At 58.7% G+C, this 19,363-nt stretch overlaps 1 protein-coding gene across 8 annotated transcripts in view; it reads left to right on the forward strand.

Moving 5' to 3' along the window:
* Positions 1-18,312, forward strand: part of LOC128134909 (ankyrin repeat and fibronectin type-III domain-containing protein 1-like) — a 257,182-nt gene extending 238,870 nt beyond the window's left edge. For all 8 annotated transcript variants that reach the window (XM_052773181.1, XM_052773179.1, XM_052773180.1 and 5 more), the window contains 18 exons: positions 1,786-1,987; positions 2,292-2,499; positions 2,811-3,005; positions 3,274-3,387; positions 4,025-4,122; positions 5,562-5,652; positions 7,813-7,920; positions 8,173-8,272; positions 8,887-9,019; positions 10,252-10,371; positions 10,757-10,972; positions 11,325-11,491; positions 11,816-11,966; positions 12,727-12,895; positions 13,168-13,334; positions 13,888-14,098; positions 14,414-15,072; positions 17,101-18,312. In XM_052773181.1, coding sequence (XP_052629141.1) covers positions 1,786-1,987; positions 2,292-2,499; positions 2,811-3,005; positions 3,274-3,387; positions 4,025-4,122; positions 5,562-5,652; positions 7,813-7,920; positions 8,173-8,272; positions 8,887-9,019; positions 10,252-10,371; positions 10,757-10,972; positions 11,325-11,491; positions 11,816-11,966; positions 12,727-12,895; positions 13,168-13,334; positions 13,888-14,098; positions 14,414-15,072; positions 17,101-17,388 — 3,397 coding nt within the window. In that variant the 3' untranslated portion in view covers positions 17,389-18,312. The remainder of the gene's footprint in view (positions 1-1,785; positions 1,988-2,291; positions 2,500-2,810; positions 3,006-3,273; positions 3,388-4,024; positions 4,123-5,561; positions 5,653-7,812; positions 7,921-8,172; positions 8,273-8,886; positions 9,020-10,251; positions 10,372-10,756; positions 10,973-11,324; positions 11,492-11,815; positions 11,967-12,726; positions 12,896-13,167; positions 13,335-13,887; positions 14,099-14,413; positions 15,073-17,100) is intronic.
* The last annotated feature ends 1,051 nt before the right edge of the window (positions 18,313-19,363 follow it).

Here is a 19,363-nt window from a genome sequence, read left to right on the forward strand (position 1 = left end):
CCCACCAGAACCAGCAGGACCCTGCTGCTCAGATCTCACCAACCTCCCCGTGGTTGCTTAGGGGTGTCTTGCTACCTGAAGCTCACGTCGTTGGTGTTCGCTGTCTGTCCGGTCCGTAAAGCCCTACGTTCAGATTATGCCCATCCCTGGAGGAATCCAGGGCAGCAACTCGACACCGCAGCTTGGGCCGCACTCGAGACCTCTAAATCCGTAGGCTGAAGCCAGTGAGATGAGTGATTGGCAGAAGCCAACCTCCCCATCATTTTCCGCTTTTAAATATCACAGTAATAAAAGGTAAAATCATTAAAGCCTTCTGCGGCCCACTGTGCCTAATCTGAAATCAGGATGATGAAGAGCACGTAGCGAGGTTGTTATTAATATCCTGCCTCCTGATGACGGCTTTATAAACATCATCATCACAGGCAGAGCCTCGCGGTAGCATTTTGGCATGACCTAGACAACTGTCATGCTTTTTATCACGCTTACCCCTTGCTTGATATTTAACCAATAAAGTGATATGGGGAAGACCTTGCCCCAAAATATCTGACCTTATACACAGGGATATGAGGTCAAAACTGAGAGAAACTGTGTTAAGCGTATTTGCACTAAATGCTCTTTAGACCTGTTGCTCCTTGTCTGGGAACTGTGCCACGGGCTACGGCAAGAAGGGGATCAGATGTTTGACGCCAGTGAAAACCCTCGGTGCTGTAAGGGATGACTCATGGGCAAAAGCCCCACGCAGCAGCGAGGCCACGCTTGTACTGAAACAGGGGGCTTTGCCCAGTGGAGATGAAGTCTTGGTGGGGACATGAGGGTCACGGCTGCAGGGAGAGGGGTGGCTCCCCCTCTGCGAAGCCAAGAAAAGATGCCAGCTTTCCTAGTGACTTGTACATAGTTATCATCGCTATTTAAAGTAGAAATCAAAATCAGAGTGGAGAAAAGGTTTTGTAGCTTAATCAATGTGGATGGAGAAGGTGAGGAGCAGCTGTGGAGCCTGAGTCTGCTGGTGAGCAGGAGACTGGGGGTCACTGGTCCCCATTGGGACCTGGCATTGTCTCAGTGCCATTAGAAATGGCCTTTTGTCCACTCCCTGCTCTCACTTTGCTTTCAGAGGATGCCCTTTGCTGGAATAAAGACCCCAAAGAAAGTCACGTACCAAAGAGGGCTGAGGGACAGCAATAAGCACAGGAGACGGGTTCCTGCTAGTAGGATGGATGGAGAGAGGGTGCATGAGGCCATCCCAAGCCAAATGCGTGGTGGGCAGCACTCACCCGGCACGGGGCTGGGGGCTGTCAGGCCATGTGGCCCCCACTGCCGAGGGGGTCTGGGCAGCCCCGGATGGGGCAGCCCATCTCTGTAGGAGCTGGGTGGTGGAGACTGGCAGTAAGGAGAGGTTTCCCCAGCGTGATGTATGGGGACTGGTTGCAGAGCTGAGCAGCCTGAAGTTGCTTGGGGCATCCCAGCTCAAGGGCAGTGTGGGGCCAGACCAGCCCTTGGGTCTGGAAGGAACTGTCTCACCCGCAGGGTTCACACAAGCCTCTCAGGACCCGCCCAGGGTCAGCAGCAGCAATGCGAAAGGGGAATGGACTGGCCTCGGCTGATAACAGATGGATGAGTGTATTGCTGGCACCGGCATCCACCTTGCAGCCACTTGCATCGGTGCTGCCCCGGCACTGCTCTGGCTCTCCTGGGTCATGCCTTGGTCCCAACACTGCAGATGTGCCTCTGCCTTTCTGGCACATCCTCACGTGCCTCCTTTCCCCACACCTCCTTGTCCTTTCCCAGGTCATCCTCCCCTAAAATGACGCAGCAGATGCGGGACCTGCAGCTGGCGCAGTCCAGAAAGCCACCGGGCCCTTCCTCACCAAACGCGGCCAAGAGGCTCTACCGAAACCTGTCGGGAAAATTCCGCGTCAACTACACATCCTTCGACGAGGGCACCCTGGCGGGACGGGGCGAGAAGGAGAAGCTCCGCAAGTCCTACCTGGTCAGTGCCCGCTGGCTCCATCCAGCGCTGCTGCAGCCGGGAAGGTGGCGGTGGAGGGTCCGTGCATGGGTGATGCTGATGCCTGGGTGGAAGCTGCCCTGGAGCAGGTTCAGCTGGAGCTGGTCCAGGTGTTTGCTCAGCATCATCCAGTTGTGTCTGCAAAGAGCTGGTGCTCCTGAGCCCCTGGGACCAGGGCAGCCCACCTTGTTTGGGTTTGTGGCGTGCTGGTGAGGGGCTAGGGTGTTCGGTGGGGTGGAGGAGGGTGCCCTGTGCTCAGCCGACCTGTGTTTCTCCTTTCACCCAGTTCCAGAGTAATGCCGCCCTCTTCGAGGCCGTGGAGCTGCAGGACCTAGACAGGGTCCAGGAGCTGCTGAAGCAGTACAGCCCTGAGGAGCTGGACCTCAACACCCCCAACAGTGAGGGGCTACTGCCCCTGGACATTGCCATCATGACCAACAATGCTCCCATCGCCAGGGCCCTGCTGCAGGCAGGAGCAAAGGAGAGCCCACACTGTGAGTTGGTGTGGGGGAACCATGCTGTGCCCATCACCTGGGTCTCCAGCCTGGTGAAGTGGGGAACCGCAAGCAGCGGGGTCCGGGTGGGGAGGTGGTCACTGTGCTCTGGGAAACTGGTGCAGGCTATAGCAGGGGCTCGAGTAGAGCCATGCACTCAAGTGGAGCCCAGGAGCAGGACACGGAGGGGAGGATGGGGTTTTGGGGTGGGGACTTGGTGCCAGGAGAGCCTGGGCTTGCCCTAACCACCTTCTCTTTCCTCCTCCTGGCTCCCTTCCTGGAACTCACTGCTGTGCCCACTCACCCCACAGTTGTGAGCCTGGAGAGCCGCTCGCTGCACCTCTCCACGCTGGTGCGGGAAGCAGAGCAGCGCGTCAACGAGCTGACGGCACAAGTGGTGAACGAGGCGCCCAATGCTGACTGCTCGGAGAAGGAGAAGCAGCTCAAGGCCTGGGAGTGGCGATACCGACTTTACAAGCGCATGAAGGCAGGATTTGAGCATGCCCGTGAGTGCCCGCAGGAGGGCTTGGGGGACCTGAGGGGCAGTCCCCACTGCAGGGGGAAGGAGCAGGGCTGTGCATGGTCCAGGCACGGGGCTGCACCAGCATCCATTAGAGGATCCCTGCACCCTGTAGCCAGTCTTGCTGTATGGGTGCACAGGGGGTGAGTGCTCCAGGAACGTGTCCCTGGGCACGGGGGGAGGCCCAGGAGGGACACTGTGGGGTTCAGAGTCACCATCCTTGCCATAGTGGTCCCTGCGGTCTCTGTCCCCAGGAGTGCCGGATGCCCCCACCAATGTCCACCTCTCCGTGGCCAGCAGCTCCTCGGTGCAGGTGACCTTCTGGGAGCCCTTGAGCATCAACTCAGCCGTCGTCACCAAGTACAAAGGTAAGGACCAGAGTCCCCACAGCAGTGTTGGGGACACACAGCCATGGCAGGTGCCCTGAGTGTGCCAGTGGGGCATGCTGAGGCACTCACCCTGTGCACTCCATGCCAGCGTGCCAGGGGTGTGGGCAGTGCTGCCAAGCCCCTGTCAAGCTGCCTTTGTGCTCCAGCGCAGGAGGAGCCAGGGCTGCATGCTGCTGGACACCCTGGCCACCACCCAAACAGTCTGAACTAGACCAAACCACCGTCCCGCACCAAGGCAAAACTCGGGGTGCCACTTGTTTGCTGCCCCCTCATCCTGCACACTGAGCAGGCTTTGCCATCCTGCCGCTCCTGTGCCCCTCACCCACTTAAACCAGATATTTTTTGCTTCTGGGAGAATTTCCCCGATCTCCAACTCCTGACCCATCACTTGAGGGTGCTGACCCTGCCTGGCATGGCTTGTTGAGGAGGACCGCAGCTCCCCATGCCATCCCCCTTGTTGTGGCTCCCCCTCTCCCCTGCCTTTGCTCAGCTGCCTCCAGCTCTAGTGCTGTCTGCGGTCCCTCTGCAGCTGCTGGCCCCGACGCACTGCAGCCAGCCCTGGTAGCCTGTCCCTGCTCCAGGGCCATGCGGCACCTTGGGGTCTCTCTCCTTTCAGTGGAGTGGAGCTGCTCCCCCACTTTCTCACCACCGCTGGGGGAGGCCGTGATCGACAAGCTGAAGAACCTGCACTTCACCATCCGGGGGCTGGTGTCGGTGAGCTCTTGGGGTGCCCCACGGGGGTTTGGGCTGCGGGGGGGAGAGAACACAGTCAGGAAAAGCCACTGGCCACAGTGCAGCTCGGTGGGTCATTCCCAGCAGCCGATGCAGGGAGGGGATGGGGTGTCATTTCTAGCAGGAAGAAAAGGATTGTGCCACGGTGCGTGCCATGTTCAGCACAGCCTGTGGGCAGAGCTAAGAGTGTGGGACCAAGAGAGCCATCTGTCTGTCCCTGCACAGCCATGGCCGCCCTGGCAATGGGGAAACCCCCTGCACAGGGTGCCTGGGGACTCTCAAGTGAAAGGCAGAATGGGTCCATTCACCGAGTGCCTGATTTATCCTCTGTCCCCCACCCCGCTCCCATCTCCACCTGTGGTCCTCCTGGGCCATAAATCAGCAGCTCGTTCCTCTGCCACCTGCAGAGATCAACCCCTCGCACTAGCCCCGTTGCTCATTGGAGAGGGGGGACCAGCCCCGTCTCCATCTCCAGGAGCTTGGCAAGGTCATGGGCTGGTTGGGACTGGGGCTCCCCGCTGTTTTATCTCCCTGAGAACCGCAGGGGCCATGCTGCCTGTCAGCTGTCCGCTCCCCAGGGGCTGCCATCCTGGACCAACAGCGGGGAGATGGGGCGGGATGGGAACTGCGGTGAGATGGAGCTTGGGATGGGAACGTGGGGAGATGCTGGGATGGATGGGGTTGCCCTTACTAGGGAGGTGCAGCGCTGAAGCTCCAGGGCATACAGGCAGGCAGGGACCACCGGCTCGAGGAGCAGGGAAAACCCTCGATGAGGTTAGAGAGGCTTAGCCAAGGCAGCGTTGCTGGAGCCCAGGAGCTGCTGTTGGGGTGGGAGAACTGCCCTGGTGCACGGCAGGACAGGGCTCGAGCGGAGCCTAGAGCAGCGCTGCTGCAAGGAGCTGGCCCAAGCCCATCAATCATGCTTTCAGAGCTGCTTCACAGGCTCCTGTCTGCCTTCATGAGTGCCTGGAGGCCTTGCAACACCTGGCAGCTTGACTGGGCTTTAATCAGAGGCCTTTAATCACTGTTGCCATGCCACAAACCCTCGACAATGTTGGGCCAGCTCCCTGTCTCCAGATCCTTGGACATCCCAGCGGGAAGGCAGCACCCCAACCCTCCAGGCTGCGGAAGCCCCAAGTCTCTGGGGCTGGAAGCATCTCCTGGGAAGGGGCATTTGCAATGTCCCATCCTTCCTCTGCCTCCCTCAAAACTGCCCACCCGGGCTGTGGGGATTCTCTAGTGTCTGATAACAAGAGCTTTGTACAGCTGGGGGAGGTCAGAGCTGGTGACCTGGGCTGCAGGCTGCCAGTTTAGTACTTCTTGTGGTGTACTGGTGTACTGGGCTGGGTGGTATCCTCCTTCCTTCGCATGCTGAGCTGGGAGAGGTGCCGGTGAGCTGAGTGTGGCTTCCCTCCTCGCAGGGCACGGCTTACTACGTCCAGGTGTCTGCCTACAACATGAAGGGCTGGGGTCCCCCGCAAGCCTCCGTGCCCCCTTTCGCCATCCCTTCCAGTAAGTACCACTGGGAATGCCCACAGGAGCTGGCACCAGCTTCAGGATGGATGGGGGAAAGCAGCAGCTCCCTGTGCCATCCGGGGGTCCCTCTTGCTGCTGGCATGGGGTATAGTGGACCGGGGAGCAGAGGCAGCATTTGGGGACTCAAGCCAGGCAGGGAGGCTGTGCCCGGGGGTCTGCCTCCAGCTGACAGGAGCTTTGCCAAATATTGATTTTTCAATCTGGAATTCTCCTGGCTGCCTGGTAAAGGCTGAGCCATTTTAGGCAACCTGGATCAGCTCATCCTAAGGAGGAAGCTAGGAGAGAGGACATTTTGCTTTCTCAGTTAAAAGGAAAGCAATGCAGCCATCTCCTCTGTAGGAAGGAGAAACACCCCTGTGTTTTTTAGCAGAGGTTTGTAACTTAGAGCAGGGTGGCTTTTGGGAGGGGTCGGTCCCTACTGCCTCAATGATATCTGCCCCAAAGTGGCCCCGCTTGTGCAAAACCACTGTAGGCACGTGCTGAGGCGTGACATGGTGGGATGCCCCAGCTCAGCCCCTGAAGTGCCACCCCAGGGCTCAGAGCCATCCCAGTCCTAGGTGGCAGTGGGCCTGGAGTCCTCCCTGTGCCACTGCATGCTCTCGCCCATCCAGCCCAGCCCCAGGGACCTGCATTTGCTGGCATTGAGCTGGGATGGGGGTCATGAGCTCCACCAGAGGCCAGCTCTGGGCTGTCAGCAGTCACCTCCCCATGCTGGCACCATGGCAAGCGGAGGAGGTGAAAGCCACCCAATGATGTCACACAAGGCACCCCAGGGTGCTGGGGGAGACAGGCCAGAAGGGCTGAACTGGACGGAGCAGCCCCGAAGGGTGAAGTTCGGGCTGAGCGGGCTCCGAGGTTGCCTCTGCCCCTCACCACCGAGACGGGTCTCCGCTGCATGGCGGTCCTGCGGAATCAGCGCCATCGGGTGTGTAAGGAGCAGCCCCATGCACATCTGGGGAGGCTGAGCCCATCCCGATGAGCAGGCAGCAGGGCGGTGGGCACACGGCCCCTGCCACCACACTTGCAGGCAGCGAGGGACCAGCCATGCTGCTGCACGTGAGCCGTGAATGCACCACGTGCAGGTCAAGATGCAGGTCTGACAGCACGTGAACAGCAATGGGGCCGGAGGTGTGCAGGCACCGTGCGTAGCTCTAGCTGCAGATACACAAGCACTATGGCACTGGTATGGAAAGATGCAAAAATACATTTGCATGTATACAAATGCATATAGCGAGCCTACGCATGCATTGCATTGCCCTGGCTTTACTCTGTCCTGGCAGCGGGTGTTGATCATGTTTGCACCCACTTTAAATCCCCTTTGCTATCCTGCACAGGTCACATTCCCTGTGACCAAGATCCATGCAGCATTGATACAGAGTGTGGCTGAAGTGAATCAGACATGAGTGGGTTTTATTTATTTTTATCTCCATTAATATTTCTCCCTTCAGTAAAGATCCCTCCCTGGCCCAGCAGAATATAGTCAGGCACCTCCCTGGGTGTTTTTAAAGCTCCTAAAAATAGTGGTGAGCCCCAGCCAAAGTTAACAGAGCTGAACTTTCCATGGAAAACAGCAGCAGGCAGGACACAGGGGGTGTTTAAAGCAATTAATGTAAAGCTAATGTAGAAGCGCCGTCGGGTCCCTGGCCCTGCTCCTGGTCCTGCTGCCATCTCGCAACGGGTGGAGCTGGCAGGAGAGCTTATTTATGTGTTTGCCGAGGTGAGCCCAGCTCTCGGCACTCGCCTGGAGAAAGCTGCAGCTCTGGGGAAGACCTGGAGGAAGACACTGGAAAGAATTTTATTTTTTAAGGCCAGTGAAGTGCAGCAGCAACAGACGGGACCTTGTTCTTTCCTTCTGCCATGTCACTGCCGTGCTGCAGCATGGCCAGTGGCCATGGGCTGCTGTGCAGAGCTCGGGTGCTTCTGGGAAGAGTGGCACAAAACTGGGGATCTCCTAAAGCCCAGCCCGCCCAGAGGTGCCCAGCACCCGCGACTGCTGCCATGCCATGCTGTGCTGTGCTGTGCCGTGCCTGTGGGACACCCGGGTGGGGTGCCAGGAGGCGATGTGCCATGGGGAGGAGGGGACAGGAACCCCTTTTTCCCCCAGGCCAAGGGGTGATGCTGGTCTGTCCCCCACAGACTGGCGGGAGTACGACGGCCGGGCCCCCCGGCGAAGGGGACAAGCTGAAGCTCTGGACCATCTGCTGGGCCAGGTGAAGACTGTCCACCAGCACTGCGTTTGCCACGGTGAGTGCATGGCGCAGCGCTGTGAGGAGGCTGGGGTGGGGGTTCCAGCCGGGCCCCCCAAGGTTGTGGTGTGGTCCAGGGGGCTGGGGTGGTACCAGGAATAGGTCTAGCCCGTGGATGAGCATAGCAGGGAGACAGCTCAGGCAGTGGGACCTTGGCAGAGCCTTCCCACTGGGTTGGCATGCCGTGCTGTGGCCTGCTGGTGCAGCTCTTCATCTCCTGCTGCAGCATCCTCTGCTCTCTGCTCCCCAGAGCCCTGCAAGAACCAGCCCCAGAGCAGGAAGCACTCGGTCTCCAAGAGCCTCAAGCACCTCTTCCACCCCGGCAGCAAGTTTCTCAAGACGCTGAAGCGGTGAGAGGCGGGTGCACAGGGGTGGTGAAGAGCCCCTTTCCCAGCGGGGACATAGGGCTGCCCATCCTGGGTGCAGCTGTGAGCTGTGTGTGCAAGCCGGGGGCTGAGGGTGCTCAAGGGTGCGTCCTTGCCTGGAGGAAGCTGACAGTGTCAGTGCAGATGAGTCCCATTGCCCAGAAATCAAATGTTTCTCCTTGGTGTTTCCATTTGGACTGGCCAAGCTGCACCCGTAACCAGATCCCTGCACCACCTCCAAGCATCACCCAACACCCCACCCTCCTCTAGACCCCACCACCCTCCCACCACCCACCTTCACGCTTGGCCTCCAGGCACCCCAGCATCTCCTGCACAGGCTGGGCCCCATCGCCCTCCCTTGCACTGGCTGGGGCATTGGCCGTGGCATCAGCTGTGGCATCAGCCAGGCTTGCCTTGCTGGTAGTGTTGGGTTCCTGTTCCTGCTACTGTACTGGCTGTATGCCTCTTCTGCCACAGGCTGTTGGAGAGGAGCTGAGACCTGGGGCAGGGCATCTCCTCTGCCCTCAGGAGAGAGACCCTTTGGGAAATGAAGCTGGGAGCTGGGGGTGACCCTAAAGTCTGTCTTCCCTCCCATGCAGGGGCCTCTACCTGACAGCCATCTTCTACAAGGACGACAACATCCTGGTGACCCATGAAGACCAGATCCCTGTGGTGGAGATTGATGACACCTACTCCTGCCTGCTCATGCAGGATTTTCTCTGGTTCACCAAGGTGGGTGGCCCAGGGACCCTGTGCTGTGCGCTGGGGCATGGCAGCAGCATGTCTCCTGACACATCTCTGTCTGCCTGGCCACCACCCTGGATGCTGCTGAGATGATGGCCACCACCCTGGACACTGTGTCCTCCAGGAGCATCACGTTCTGCAAAGCACCTTCATTGCAGCACCTTCCCTGTGCAGGCAGCAGTGCCCATCATGCGTGTGGCACTGTGGGACTCTTACCGGGGCTGGTTGGGTCTGATTTGGGTTGGGAGCAGAGTCAGGGGACACCCCACGTGCACAAAGGGAGCACAAGCTACTTGCACCAGACAGCACAACATCTGGCGGCTCCTGGGCTTCCCAGCATTGCCTCCGGGATCTCTGCTGTGCCACTGCCCTCATGCGCTCCGCAGGGCAGAGCAGTGCCGAGAGCCAGTAGCAGCCTGGGAGTTCTGGGTTGAGCCAAGCGGGCATCATGCACCACCGCTGCCTTCGGCTGGCAGCAGCTTCCCCTCCACCCCAGGTGCTGGGGCTTGGCAGCACAGGCAGCCCACAGGCTTGCTGCTTGCCGGGGTTCAGCATGGACCGAGAAACCACCAGGGAACGGCATTTCCACCCAGCCACTGGAAGCCCAAAGGTGGGCGATGGACTGGCGCCGCGCAGGGCAGGCTGCGTGCCGCGACGGGTGGGCGATGGACCGTTGCCATGCTGGGCAGGCTGCGTGCCATGATGGGTGGGCGCTGCCTCTCCACAAGGATGCCAGCGGCTTCTCAGCTGTTTAACTGCTTCACCGCAGCATCCTGCTGCAGCAGCTCTGCCTCTGTTGTACAGAGCAGGACGTGCAGGGTGCTGCTGCCTGGTTCTCTGCTCTCAGTAGGCTTAGTGAAAGGGCAGGTGGGCAGCTCAGGGCCAAAATCTTGCTGGATAGTCCTTATCTACTGAGGGAGAAGGCTACATTCTCCCTCCTCCTCTTGCCTATCTTCTACTCAAACTTAAGGTCTCAGTCCTAGATGAAGACAGGTATCTGGGTGGGCACGGCATGGTGCCTCCCTCGGGTACAGGCTCTGGAGGCATCTCAAGGTGCCTGTGGCATAGGAAATCGCACCCCTGCTGAGAGGTGATACGTGCCCCTGCCCTTTCCTAACCCAGCTCAAACAGAATGGCAAATGGATTTCCCCAAAACACCTTTGTGTGAACCAGCTGCAGGCAGCGGCAGTTGGTGGTGATGGCCCTTCGGTGTGCTGCAGGTGTCGTGCATGTGGGATGAGATCCTGTGGCTGCGGCAGTGTGTCACCGTCTCCCAGTCGTCCTGCTCCTGCATCCTGCAGACACGCTTCAAGATGCTGCTGGCCATCTCGCAAATGCAGGTGAGGGTGGGCCAGGGGGAGGAGCGAGCACTTGCGGGGGGTGCACTGTGGGCCAGGCTGCCTTGGGAGCAGCAAGTGGATGTGCTGCACCGAGGAAAACCCCAGGCTCTGCCTGTCCTGCCCGTGGCTCAGTCAGCGACAGGACTGGGTGCCCCTGCCTTGTCCTCTCTGGCAGGACCCTGGTTGTGGGGCGATGAGGTGTCAGGCTTCGTGGTAGACTCATGCAGATGGGCTGGGGGCTCTCAGTGGGTGCTTTGCCGGGCAGGCTGGTTTCCAGCAGGCAGCTGGCAGTCACGTCCCAGCTGCCCAGACCCACAGAGCACTGTGCCTCAAGGATGTCCCCTGACACTCTGCTTTCTCCTGCCCTTCTCATCCCATCGTGCAGGGGCTGCTGGGGATCCAGGACCTTGGGCAGGTCTTCTTTGAACCCATCAAAGACAAACAGGGCAACATCCTCATCGTCACCCTGAAGGAGGTGAAGACCAACCAGACCTTCGAGAGCGTCCGCTGGGTTCCCATCTGCAAGCTGCAGACCAGCCGCAAGTCCGTGTCCTCCCCGGAGGAGCCCACCGCTCTGGACACGCTGCTGATCTCCGTCCAGGTGCTGCGCCAGTGCCATTGCAGGAGGGGATTGGAGTGGGCTCCATTGCAGGACCACCAGCTCTCTTTGCTCCCCCTTGGGCTGGAAAGGTCGCGGCAGAGCCCAGGCCACCGAGGGTTTGGTCGTGGCTGCAGGCAGAGGGGGAGCAGAGCCCAACCAGCCTGCAAAAATCCTGTTGCTTCGAGGGAAGGCATCAGTCTGGTGCCGGATTCTTCCCGGCAGCACCGGATTGTGCCTGCTCTGCCACTTCTTTTCTGCTGGCTGGGCTGGCTGTGCTGCAGCACCTGGCAGGAGGGCAGGAGAGAGCCCCACTGTGAGGGCTTGCTCAATCCAGCAGTGCCTTTCTTCTCAGGACAAGCTGGCTTACCACCAGCGGAGCAGCCATGCCCTCTCTCCGGGCCTCTACCTGGGCTACTTGAAGCTCTGCAGTGCCGTGGATCAGATCCGAGTGCTGGTGCCGGAGCGGCTCCCCAACATCCTGTGCCACGTCAAGATTCGCTCCAACCCCAATATCTCCAGGTGGGGCTTGCAGGGCAGCTCACCCAGAGCAGCCAGGCTCCTCTGTCCCATCCAGCCTAAGAGCACCCATCACCTCCTGCTTCTGCTCTTGGGCTCCTGGCAGCAGCGTAATATTCCCCCTCAGCCCCACTGCCTGCCATGCAGGGCAGCCTGGAGCTGGAGCAAACCAAGGTCCCCCTCTACCTCCACAGCTCCCACAGCCCTTCAGGTGCTGCACTGTCTGGGGGAGGAACAGCCAAGCAAACATAGCTCTCATAGTGATTGCGCGTTCAGGTCCACTCCGAGCTGCTCCTTCTTTCATGTCTCTGTCTCTCCCTTCTCCAGGGAGGAGTGGGAATGGCTGCAGAAGATGGCCAGCGTGGAGGAGCCTGTTCCTGCGGAGCCAGAGGCTGAGACCTCCCAGAACCACTTGTTTCAGGAGCTCCAAGTGGCCATCAAGGAGCTGATGACCCTGGTCAACATCCCATTGCAAGAGGTACGGGTAGGTGCTGAGGTCTGGGGAGGAGAGGGGGGAAGGGGCCGTGCAGCACCATGCAGGTCACTATGGCAGGCAGGGTACCATAGCCCCTGGTCCCTCTTCGGGGGCCTGAAGCATCAATGAGATTTTAGTCCTGTGCAAATAGAAGGCAAGTGGTGGACAACCAGCATCTGAAGCATCTGCCTGCCCAGAGGCAGTGTCCGCAGGAGCTGTTTGTCTTACCCTCACCTGTACCTCTGAAGTTTGCATTATTGCCTGCTGTGTGGTTTGGTCCTGGGCTCAACCCTTGCAGCATGAGACCAGCCCAGCTCTGCCCCTCCAAAGCAGAATGGTCCCTGGCCAGTGGTGGGACGGAACTGCAGCTCCCTGGGTCAGACTGCACGGGGAGAAATCCCTCCTCCACCATGCTGAGTATTCGCTGGAAAGGTGCCCACCAGCCCCAGTGCCAGGCACGTTCTTCTGGCCAGGCAGCTGTGAGGGCACCTCTCTGGGCAGGGCTGAGACCATCGCTGGTGGCACTTCATCTCTGAGACCCTGTCGTAGTGACTTTGACCAGTAGTTTAGAGACTTTTAGGAGAAATAAGAAAGAAAGGGAGGTGTGCAGATTATGCCAGAAGCAAGGAGCCTCTGGTTGTGTGCTGAAACAGCAGTGTCCCATGGCTGCAGGTGGTCCCTGAGGACTCCTCTGGGGTTGAGGACTTGGTGGAGGACCCACCAGGTGATGTTTGCAGCTGTTACCTGCAGTGTCTTCTTGCAGGCCAAAGATTTCCGTCTGTACAGCCAAGAGGTGCTGGACTTTGGGGGCCAGGTCTCCTTCCTGCTGCTGCTGCCTCCGTCAGATGACGTCTGCACTGCTCCAGGCCAGAACAACCCCTACACCCCTCGCTCAGGCTTCCTCACGCTGCCGCTGCAGATCTTCGAGCTAGGTGAGGAGAGGGAACGCCAGAACCCAATGTTGCTGGTCTCCTTGTCCTCTGAGACCTCCCAAGAGCTGGGACAGGCAGTGGGGTGGGCTGGAGCTCCCTCACCTTCCCTAGGAGAGGAAGGATGGAGGGGGATGCTGAGGGCTGTCCAGGTAGGCTAGAGGGCAGACAGCATTGCCTCCTCCCTGTGTTGGGTGAGCGGGGAGGAGCCTGTAGGGCATCGACAAAAAGGGACCTGGTATTTTTCATTCCCCCCTCTCTTTTCCTTTCCCCAGTCCACTTCTTCACATATGACCGGGAGTTCATCACCCAGTACTGCCAGGTGTCCGCCCTCTTGGAGCTGGAGTCGCTCCTCTCTCAGCAGAGCCTCAGGGAGGCTTTCTCCGACACCGAGCTCTCCACTGCAAAGCAGAGACACCAGCAGGTTCAGGACTACATCCAGGTACACGAAGCAGGAGGGCACTGGGAGGGAGCCAGGCTTGACGGTGCCCACGGGACATGGCCAGGACAGTCATGCCCTGGATGAGCTGCAGGAGCATTCATTGGTCTTGGTGGCTGTGACCCTGTGGGGTGTCTCTGACGTGACAGATGGGCAGCAGCAGGCAGGGCTTTGTCTAGCAACTTCTTACTGCAATGATCACATTAAAAATCCTGATTAGAGAGATGGCGGCTCCTGCTCTGCAGGTCCCCACCTTGCTAGAAGAGGGTCTGGAAGTGCATTTTGGGATGGACGTGCAAAAGAACACCCCACGCTACCCCCTTTCCCAGCACCCCTGCCTGCAGCAGGCAGGTCCTGCTGAACCAGCAGCTGCTGGCAGTCAAAGCAGCATCTTCCCACCTGAGAGCACTTTCTTGGGATTTCCTGACTCGGGGATTCCCCCAGAGCTTTCGCCTCTTGGGAAAGGTGTGTGGAGAGAGCCTGTGTTTTGCTGTGGGGCTTTTTTGTTGCTGTTTTTTGCTTTTTGAAAGGGATCCTTTGTTTTCTATTTTGGCAGCAAATGGAGGAGATCTGGCGCGAAATGCGCTGGATTATGGATGCCCTGCAACACGCCCGGTACAAGCAGCCCTCCTGTGGGGTGTCTCTCAGTGGCTTCCTCAGCGAGGCTGGCGGTGCAATGAAGGAGAAAACCCAATCCACCTCGTCCCACCTTGACTACCTTCCCTCCCCAGCACCCTCGCCAGAGACCAGCCGTAAGCTCAACTCTGGTAAGGACTCAGCTTTGCAAAGCTCCTGCCAGATGGACTCGGGGGACTGTCTGTGCTCACCGGGACAGGGAGGGCTGTTCTGGCTGGCTGTACTGTGGGGGTGCAGGCAGGGCTGGCACTGGGAGTATGAGCAGGGTAGTCGGTCTTGGTTGGGGCAGGACTTGCTCTGCCTGTGCCTTGGTGAGAACAGCATGGGTGTATGGCAAGGGGGTAAAAGCTCAGGGGCTTCCTTGGACTCCATCTGGTGCGAACCCTCAGCCAGGGTTGCCGACAGGAAGGCTGAGCCCCTCTTTGCTTCTCTTACACCCCTCGCAGACTTGCACGGGCTGTCGGACGAGGAGGGCTCCTCGGAGGTGTTCCTGGCCACCGACAGCGACTATGACTCCAGCAGGGCGCAGAGCCCGAAGGAGCTCGACCTGGTGTACTCCTCCTCGGGGCCCGAGTGCTGCGGCAGGAGAGTCACCCGCACCCTCCGGGACAGTGCCCCAGACGTCCTGCAGACCCACGAGCAAAAGACCCCACCACTGCCACCACCACCGCTGGAGGAGCCCCGGCCGCCCCCTGAGCTCTACGACAGTGACTTCGTCCTGCCCAGCCGACAGATCGAGCTGCTGCGTATCACAGAGAAGAGACAGGCGTACTGCGTTCGAACCAGCAGCCTGGACTTCCCCAAACCACTCTGCCAGGCAGCCAGAAAGTCCTGCCCTGGCTCCGTTGACAGCTCCCCGACAGAGAGCAGGACTGCGGGCCACTGCAGCCAGCTCAGGCTGGGGACTGGCTCAACGCCCAGCCCCGAGCACGGCCGGGGCGGGCAGGGCTCTGAGCCCGTCTTCCGGACGCGCTCAGCTGAGTGGACTCAGAACTTCCAGGAGCAGCCCGGGTGCTTGGCCGACCGAGGGAAGAAGCCGGGTTCTGTCACCTTGCGGGTCTGTCCTCAGTACGAAACTGGACTCTCCAAAGAGACCAGTGTCAAGGTACCGGAGCCTGCAAAGGACAGCAGTGTGGCTCTGCCGTGCCCAGATGGAAAGGGCTGGCAGGATGGGGAAGGCAGGCAGCGGGGGCTCGCGTGTCCCTCACCTGGCACTGCCCTCTCCATCCTCCACCGTCCTAGGGCTGAGGTCCCCTGGAGACCCACAGCACTCCTGCCCTGTGTCCCTTTGTCCCTGCAATAGTGATGAGGCTCCTGGCAGCGCAGGATGGGGCGCGTGGTTCTGCAGGACCGATAGCCGCTGCTGCTGAAGGGGTGACCTAAGGCCACGGGTAGGGTATTTTGGGGGGAACAAGGCAGTGGAGCCATGGTTCAGCTCTCAGTCCGTGGTTCAGCAGCTGAGAGTAGGTTAGTGCCATCCAGCACAGGCAGGCAGTGAGCAAAGGTCCCACTGATGGGTTTCCCTCGCCATGTCCTGGTGTTAAAACACATCAGCCCCCCAGCCAAAATCCAGCTGTCACCCTCCTGCCCTGTCCCCGGTCCTCCCACAGCCTCCCCAGGGTCTGTGCTCCCCCCCACTCCAGCCCTGTGTGCCTTTGGGGAAGGGAGAGCAGGAGCCACTTGTCTCCCGCCCGTGAAGGGGAGCAGGCAAAGCTGCCTCCTTGCTGCAGGCGTTGGGGTCTGCTGAAGCTGCTGTGCGACCTGGTTCCTCTCTGCGAGGGTTTTGCTGCTGAGAGCTGACGCCTCAGCTCTGATCACCCTCACCTGCTCTGGGTGGGATCCCCCATGGAGGAGGTCCCCCAGGGCATGCGTCTCGGGCAGGTCCCCCTCCAGCTCTGCCACCTCCTTTGCTCCCAGCCATGAAGCTCCTTCCCTTATTGAAATTTCCCTTCCGACATTTCCAGTGCCCAGAGTGGAGGCTGACGGAGCAGCCTGAGTGCAGCCTGTCCGTAAAATGGCAGAGGAAGGACAGAGCCGATGGGTTGATGGGTTTTATTGCTGGGGAGTTTTGATAGCCAGTTTCTCCGCACCCAGTGGGGATGTTAGAAGCAGAGGGGAATCTGACTTGCAATATTTATTTTCCATTTGAGAAATTACCATAGATTTCTATGCAACTGAAGCGCAGCCCTCGGGTTCCTGGCGGGCTGCCCACGTGGCTTTTGAAGTTGCAAAGCTCTGGACACGCCTGCTTGAAAGCGTTTTACGACGTTCTTCTCGAAGAAAGCAGAGTTCAAAGGAAAGACTCCTCGGCTGGCGTAAATCAGCTGAGCCCTGTGATGATTGTTCGGAGCTGGCAGGGTTCATGTGGGCCGAGGGCTCAGACCACCCTGCCGGGGCACTGCTCGCGGCACTCCGCAAGCCCTTACGGATGTGCCAAAGGAAACCGTCGCCTTGCCCGGGCAAGGATGGATGTCCCGCTTTAGGGCCTTTGAAGTCAAGTAGTGGGCTCCCGACCATCATGAGCAGCCAGAGCCCAGATGAGCTCATTTTCTCAGCCATATTCAGGATTCAGAGGGCAGTCCCCAAGAAAGCGGAGAGGGAGAGTGAGGGTAGCTGTTGGTGGGAGAACTCCGAGCTTGTGAACGGGACGAAATCTAGCACCGCTTCCCAAAGAGGCTTCAGCTAGTTTGGCAGAGCCGTTGTGGTTCAGCTGGTCTGACGGTCTGGATCCTGCTCACGAGAGGGACTTTACGCAGATCCCTCCATGGTGCTAGGAGCAGGGCTGGGACTATCCCTTTCCAGCTGCAAGTAATGGGACAGTAGGGCAGCCTGAGCGGAATGGGTGAGCCATAGGTGACATGTGCAAGATGTGAGCTGTAAGGAATCAGAGTGTGCAGTGGAGGCCAGAAAGCAGTGCATGAATTGGGGCCCCGGCACGCTGGGCATCCCTGGGCACAGCATGCCCACGGCTCCGCACCAGGCTGCTGCCGCTTGCTCACTGGGCACCACTGGGGCGGCTGTTCCTCCACCCTAATGATTACCACTGTAGGACACCGTGTGCTGCCTCTGGCTCCCGGTTCCTCCTCGTTCCTCCCCCTTACCATCCATCTCTCCCACCTTTCTCTTTCCGCAGCTGCACATCACCAGCCAGACGTCTGCCGGGGAGGTGGTGAAGCTGGTGGTGCTCGAGATGAACGACGTCTCCCGTGGCATGCTGGGCGGCTCGGCCGCCTTCTGCTACAGCGAGGAGCAGCTGGAGCACTTCGGACTGGTGTTCGCCTCCGACGAGAGCGAGCGGTGGCTTCCCGATGACTTCTTGCCTCTGTCCCTCCAAACTACCCGGCCCGAGGGGCGGTTCTATGTCCGGATCAAGGAGACGTCCCCTCTGGTGCTCCAGTATGGGCCAGCGACCACCGTATGAGAGGAGGAGAGCTGGCCGGGCGGCGTGGGGACCTCAGCTTCCAGAGAGCAGACAGCTCGTCTCTGATGCTTCCTTCTTCCACAGACACCCTCTCATCAGGCGTCCGCGGGGTGGAATGGGATCAAACTGGGCTGTGTGTTATTTGTTTGTGTTTTGTTTTGGTTTTTTTTTTTAACCAAAGAGACGTCAAGACTCAGTTTTTCTGACTGCAGAAGAGGAGGGTGGAGTGCAGAGACCTCAGAGCTTGGGAGGAATCTCTGCAGGAATGGAATTTTTGAAAGTAAACATTTTTAAGGGGAAAGGGGGGGAGAGAGAGGAAAAATATTACAAGAAGAAGCAGCAATACCTTTTTTTTTCGTTCTTCTCTTTCTGAAAAGCCTTGTTTGGGATTCACTGATGGCAAAGCCACAGAGGATTCCTGGGGAGGATTGCGGTGTCAATGAGGAGAGGGCGCGAGTCACAAGGACAGCACTGAGAAGGGTGTTTTCCTATTTGCCCTCCTTTCACTGTACCTGAAGAAACAATTCTTGCACATAGTTCTTGGAACAAAATGATATTATTATTTTTTTTGTGAAAAAAAATTAATAATAATTGTGCTAGAGACACTGGAGTTGTGTAAGAGGTGAAGACCCTTTGACTTGTTTTAAAGGCAAAAGGAACCCACGCAGCCAGCCCCACGCACACACAGCCGTGCACACAGCTGTGTTGATACCACTACTAGAGGTTTGCTATAGGGCATCTACTGCAACACCCTGTGCACACCCTGGGGTTTCCTTTCCTCCTCGGTTGCCGTTTTGTTCTGGTGATTGTGCTTGGCCTCTCTTGTATGTCCTATAGCATGATATTTTGTTAGCCACTAGGTCTCTTGTTAACAAGGTTATTTTTCTGATCTCCTGTGGTCCATAGTAAAGATGACTGCTGCTGGCTGCGTATCACTCTTTTTCTTCTTGCGTCTTGATGTGTAGTGTTCCTTCATCCCCCAAATTCACCCTGATTTCAAGGGCTGAGCTCATCTTTCCCAGGAGGGTTTAATGAGATGCTTTCCACCCTATGGAGGTTTACGTTAACACGCAAATCACATGTGTGGGAGCAAAGTGCAAGTTAAAAATGTTTTTCTGGGCTTCATTGCTCTGTAAGGCAGTAAAATAAGCTTTGGCATGCAAAGGCAGTCACCTCCACGTGGTGTTGGAAACCCGGTGGTTGTAGGGCCCGAGCATCTGCAGTTAAATGCATTAATCCAGTCCTGCAGCCTCCACTGAGGGAAGAACACCAGGAGAAGAGCGTGGAAGGCAGCAAGAGCTCACAGCTGTATTGCAGCTGGCACAAACACTTTCAAGCAAGCGGCAGCAAGCAAGGTGCGAGGCTGGCGGTCCTTCACAAGGGGAGGCTGGTGTTGCTGATGCCCCTTTAGCAGCCACCTCACTCCCCTTCTCTCTGCACGGAGGGGTTAGGGCTGGGCAGCAGACCCCCGTGTCCCTGGGTGCTGGGGTGAAGGCTGGGGCTCTGCGGGGAGCCGCAAGGGGCCTGCCTGCTGACTGCCGTCGCCCCTCAGAGGTTCGTCGTTCCTCGCCTTGCTGCGGAGAGCCAGCGGCACGCTGTGCGGTGTGGGCAGGAATATATCCCAGCACGAGCCCTTCGCCGCCCCACGTCAAAGCCACTCTGAAGGGGAGGATCGTGTGCCAGCCCCTCAGCTGGTGCAAATCAACAGCACCGCATTGACGTCAGCGCAGACACCGCCATGGGACGTGGAGGCAAGCAGCAAAGGAATATTTTAAAAGGCACTTCTCCCATCTCCTTTCCCCACTCATCTCCTGCCTCAGGTTAAAACTAATCCCGCTTTCGCAGGTCAAGGAAGAAGCAGGTTGGTGAGTGTAGAGGTTCCCATGGAGTTTGTCCTTATTGGGCATCCATGGGCACCAACATCCCAGAGAGGCAGGAGCTGCAGGGCAGCCCTGCCCTAGCAAGAGCCTGTTCA

This window comes from Harpia harpyja, chromosome 21 (genome assembly GCF_026419915.1).
Source record: "Harpia harpyja isolate bHarHar1 chromosome 21, bHarHar1 primary haplotype, whole genome shotgun sequence".
Taxonomy (NCBI): Eukaryota; Metazoa; Chordata; class Aves; order Accipitriformes; family Accipitridae; genus Harpia; species Harpia harpyja.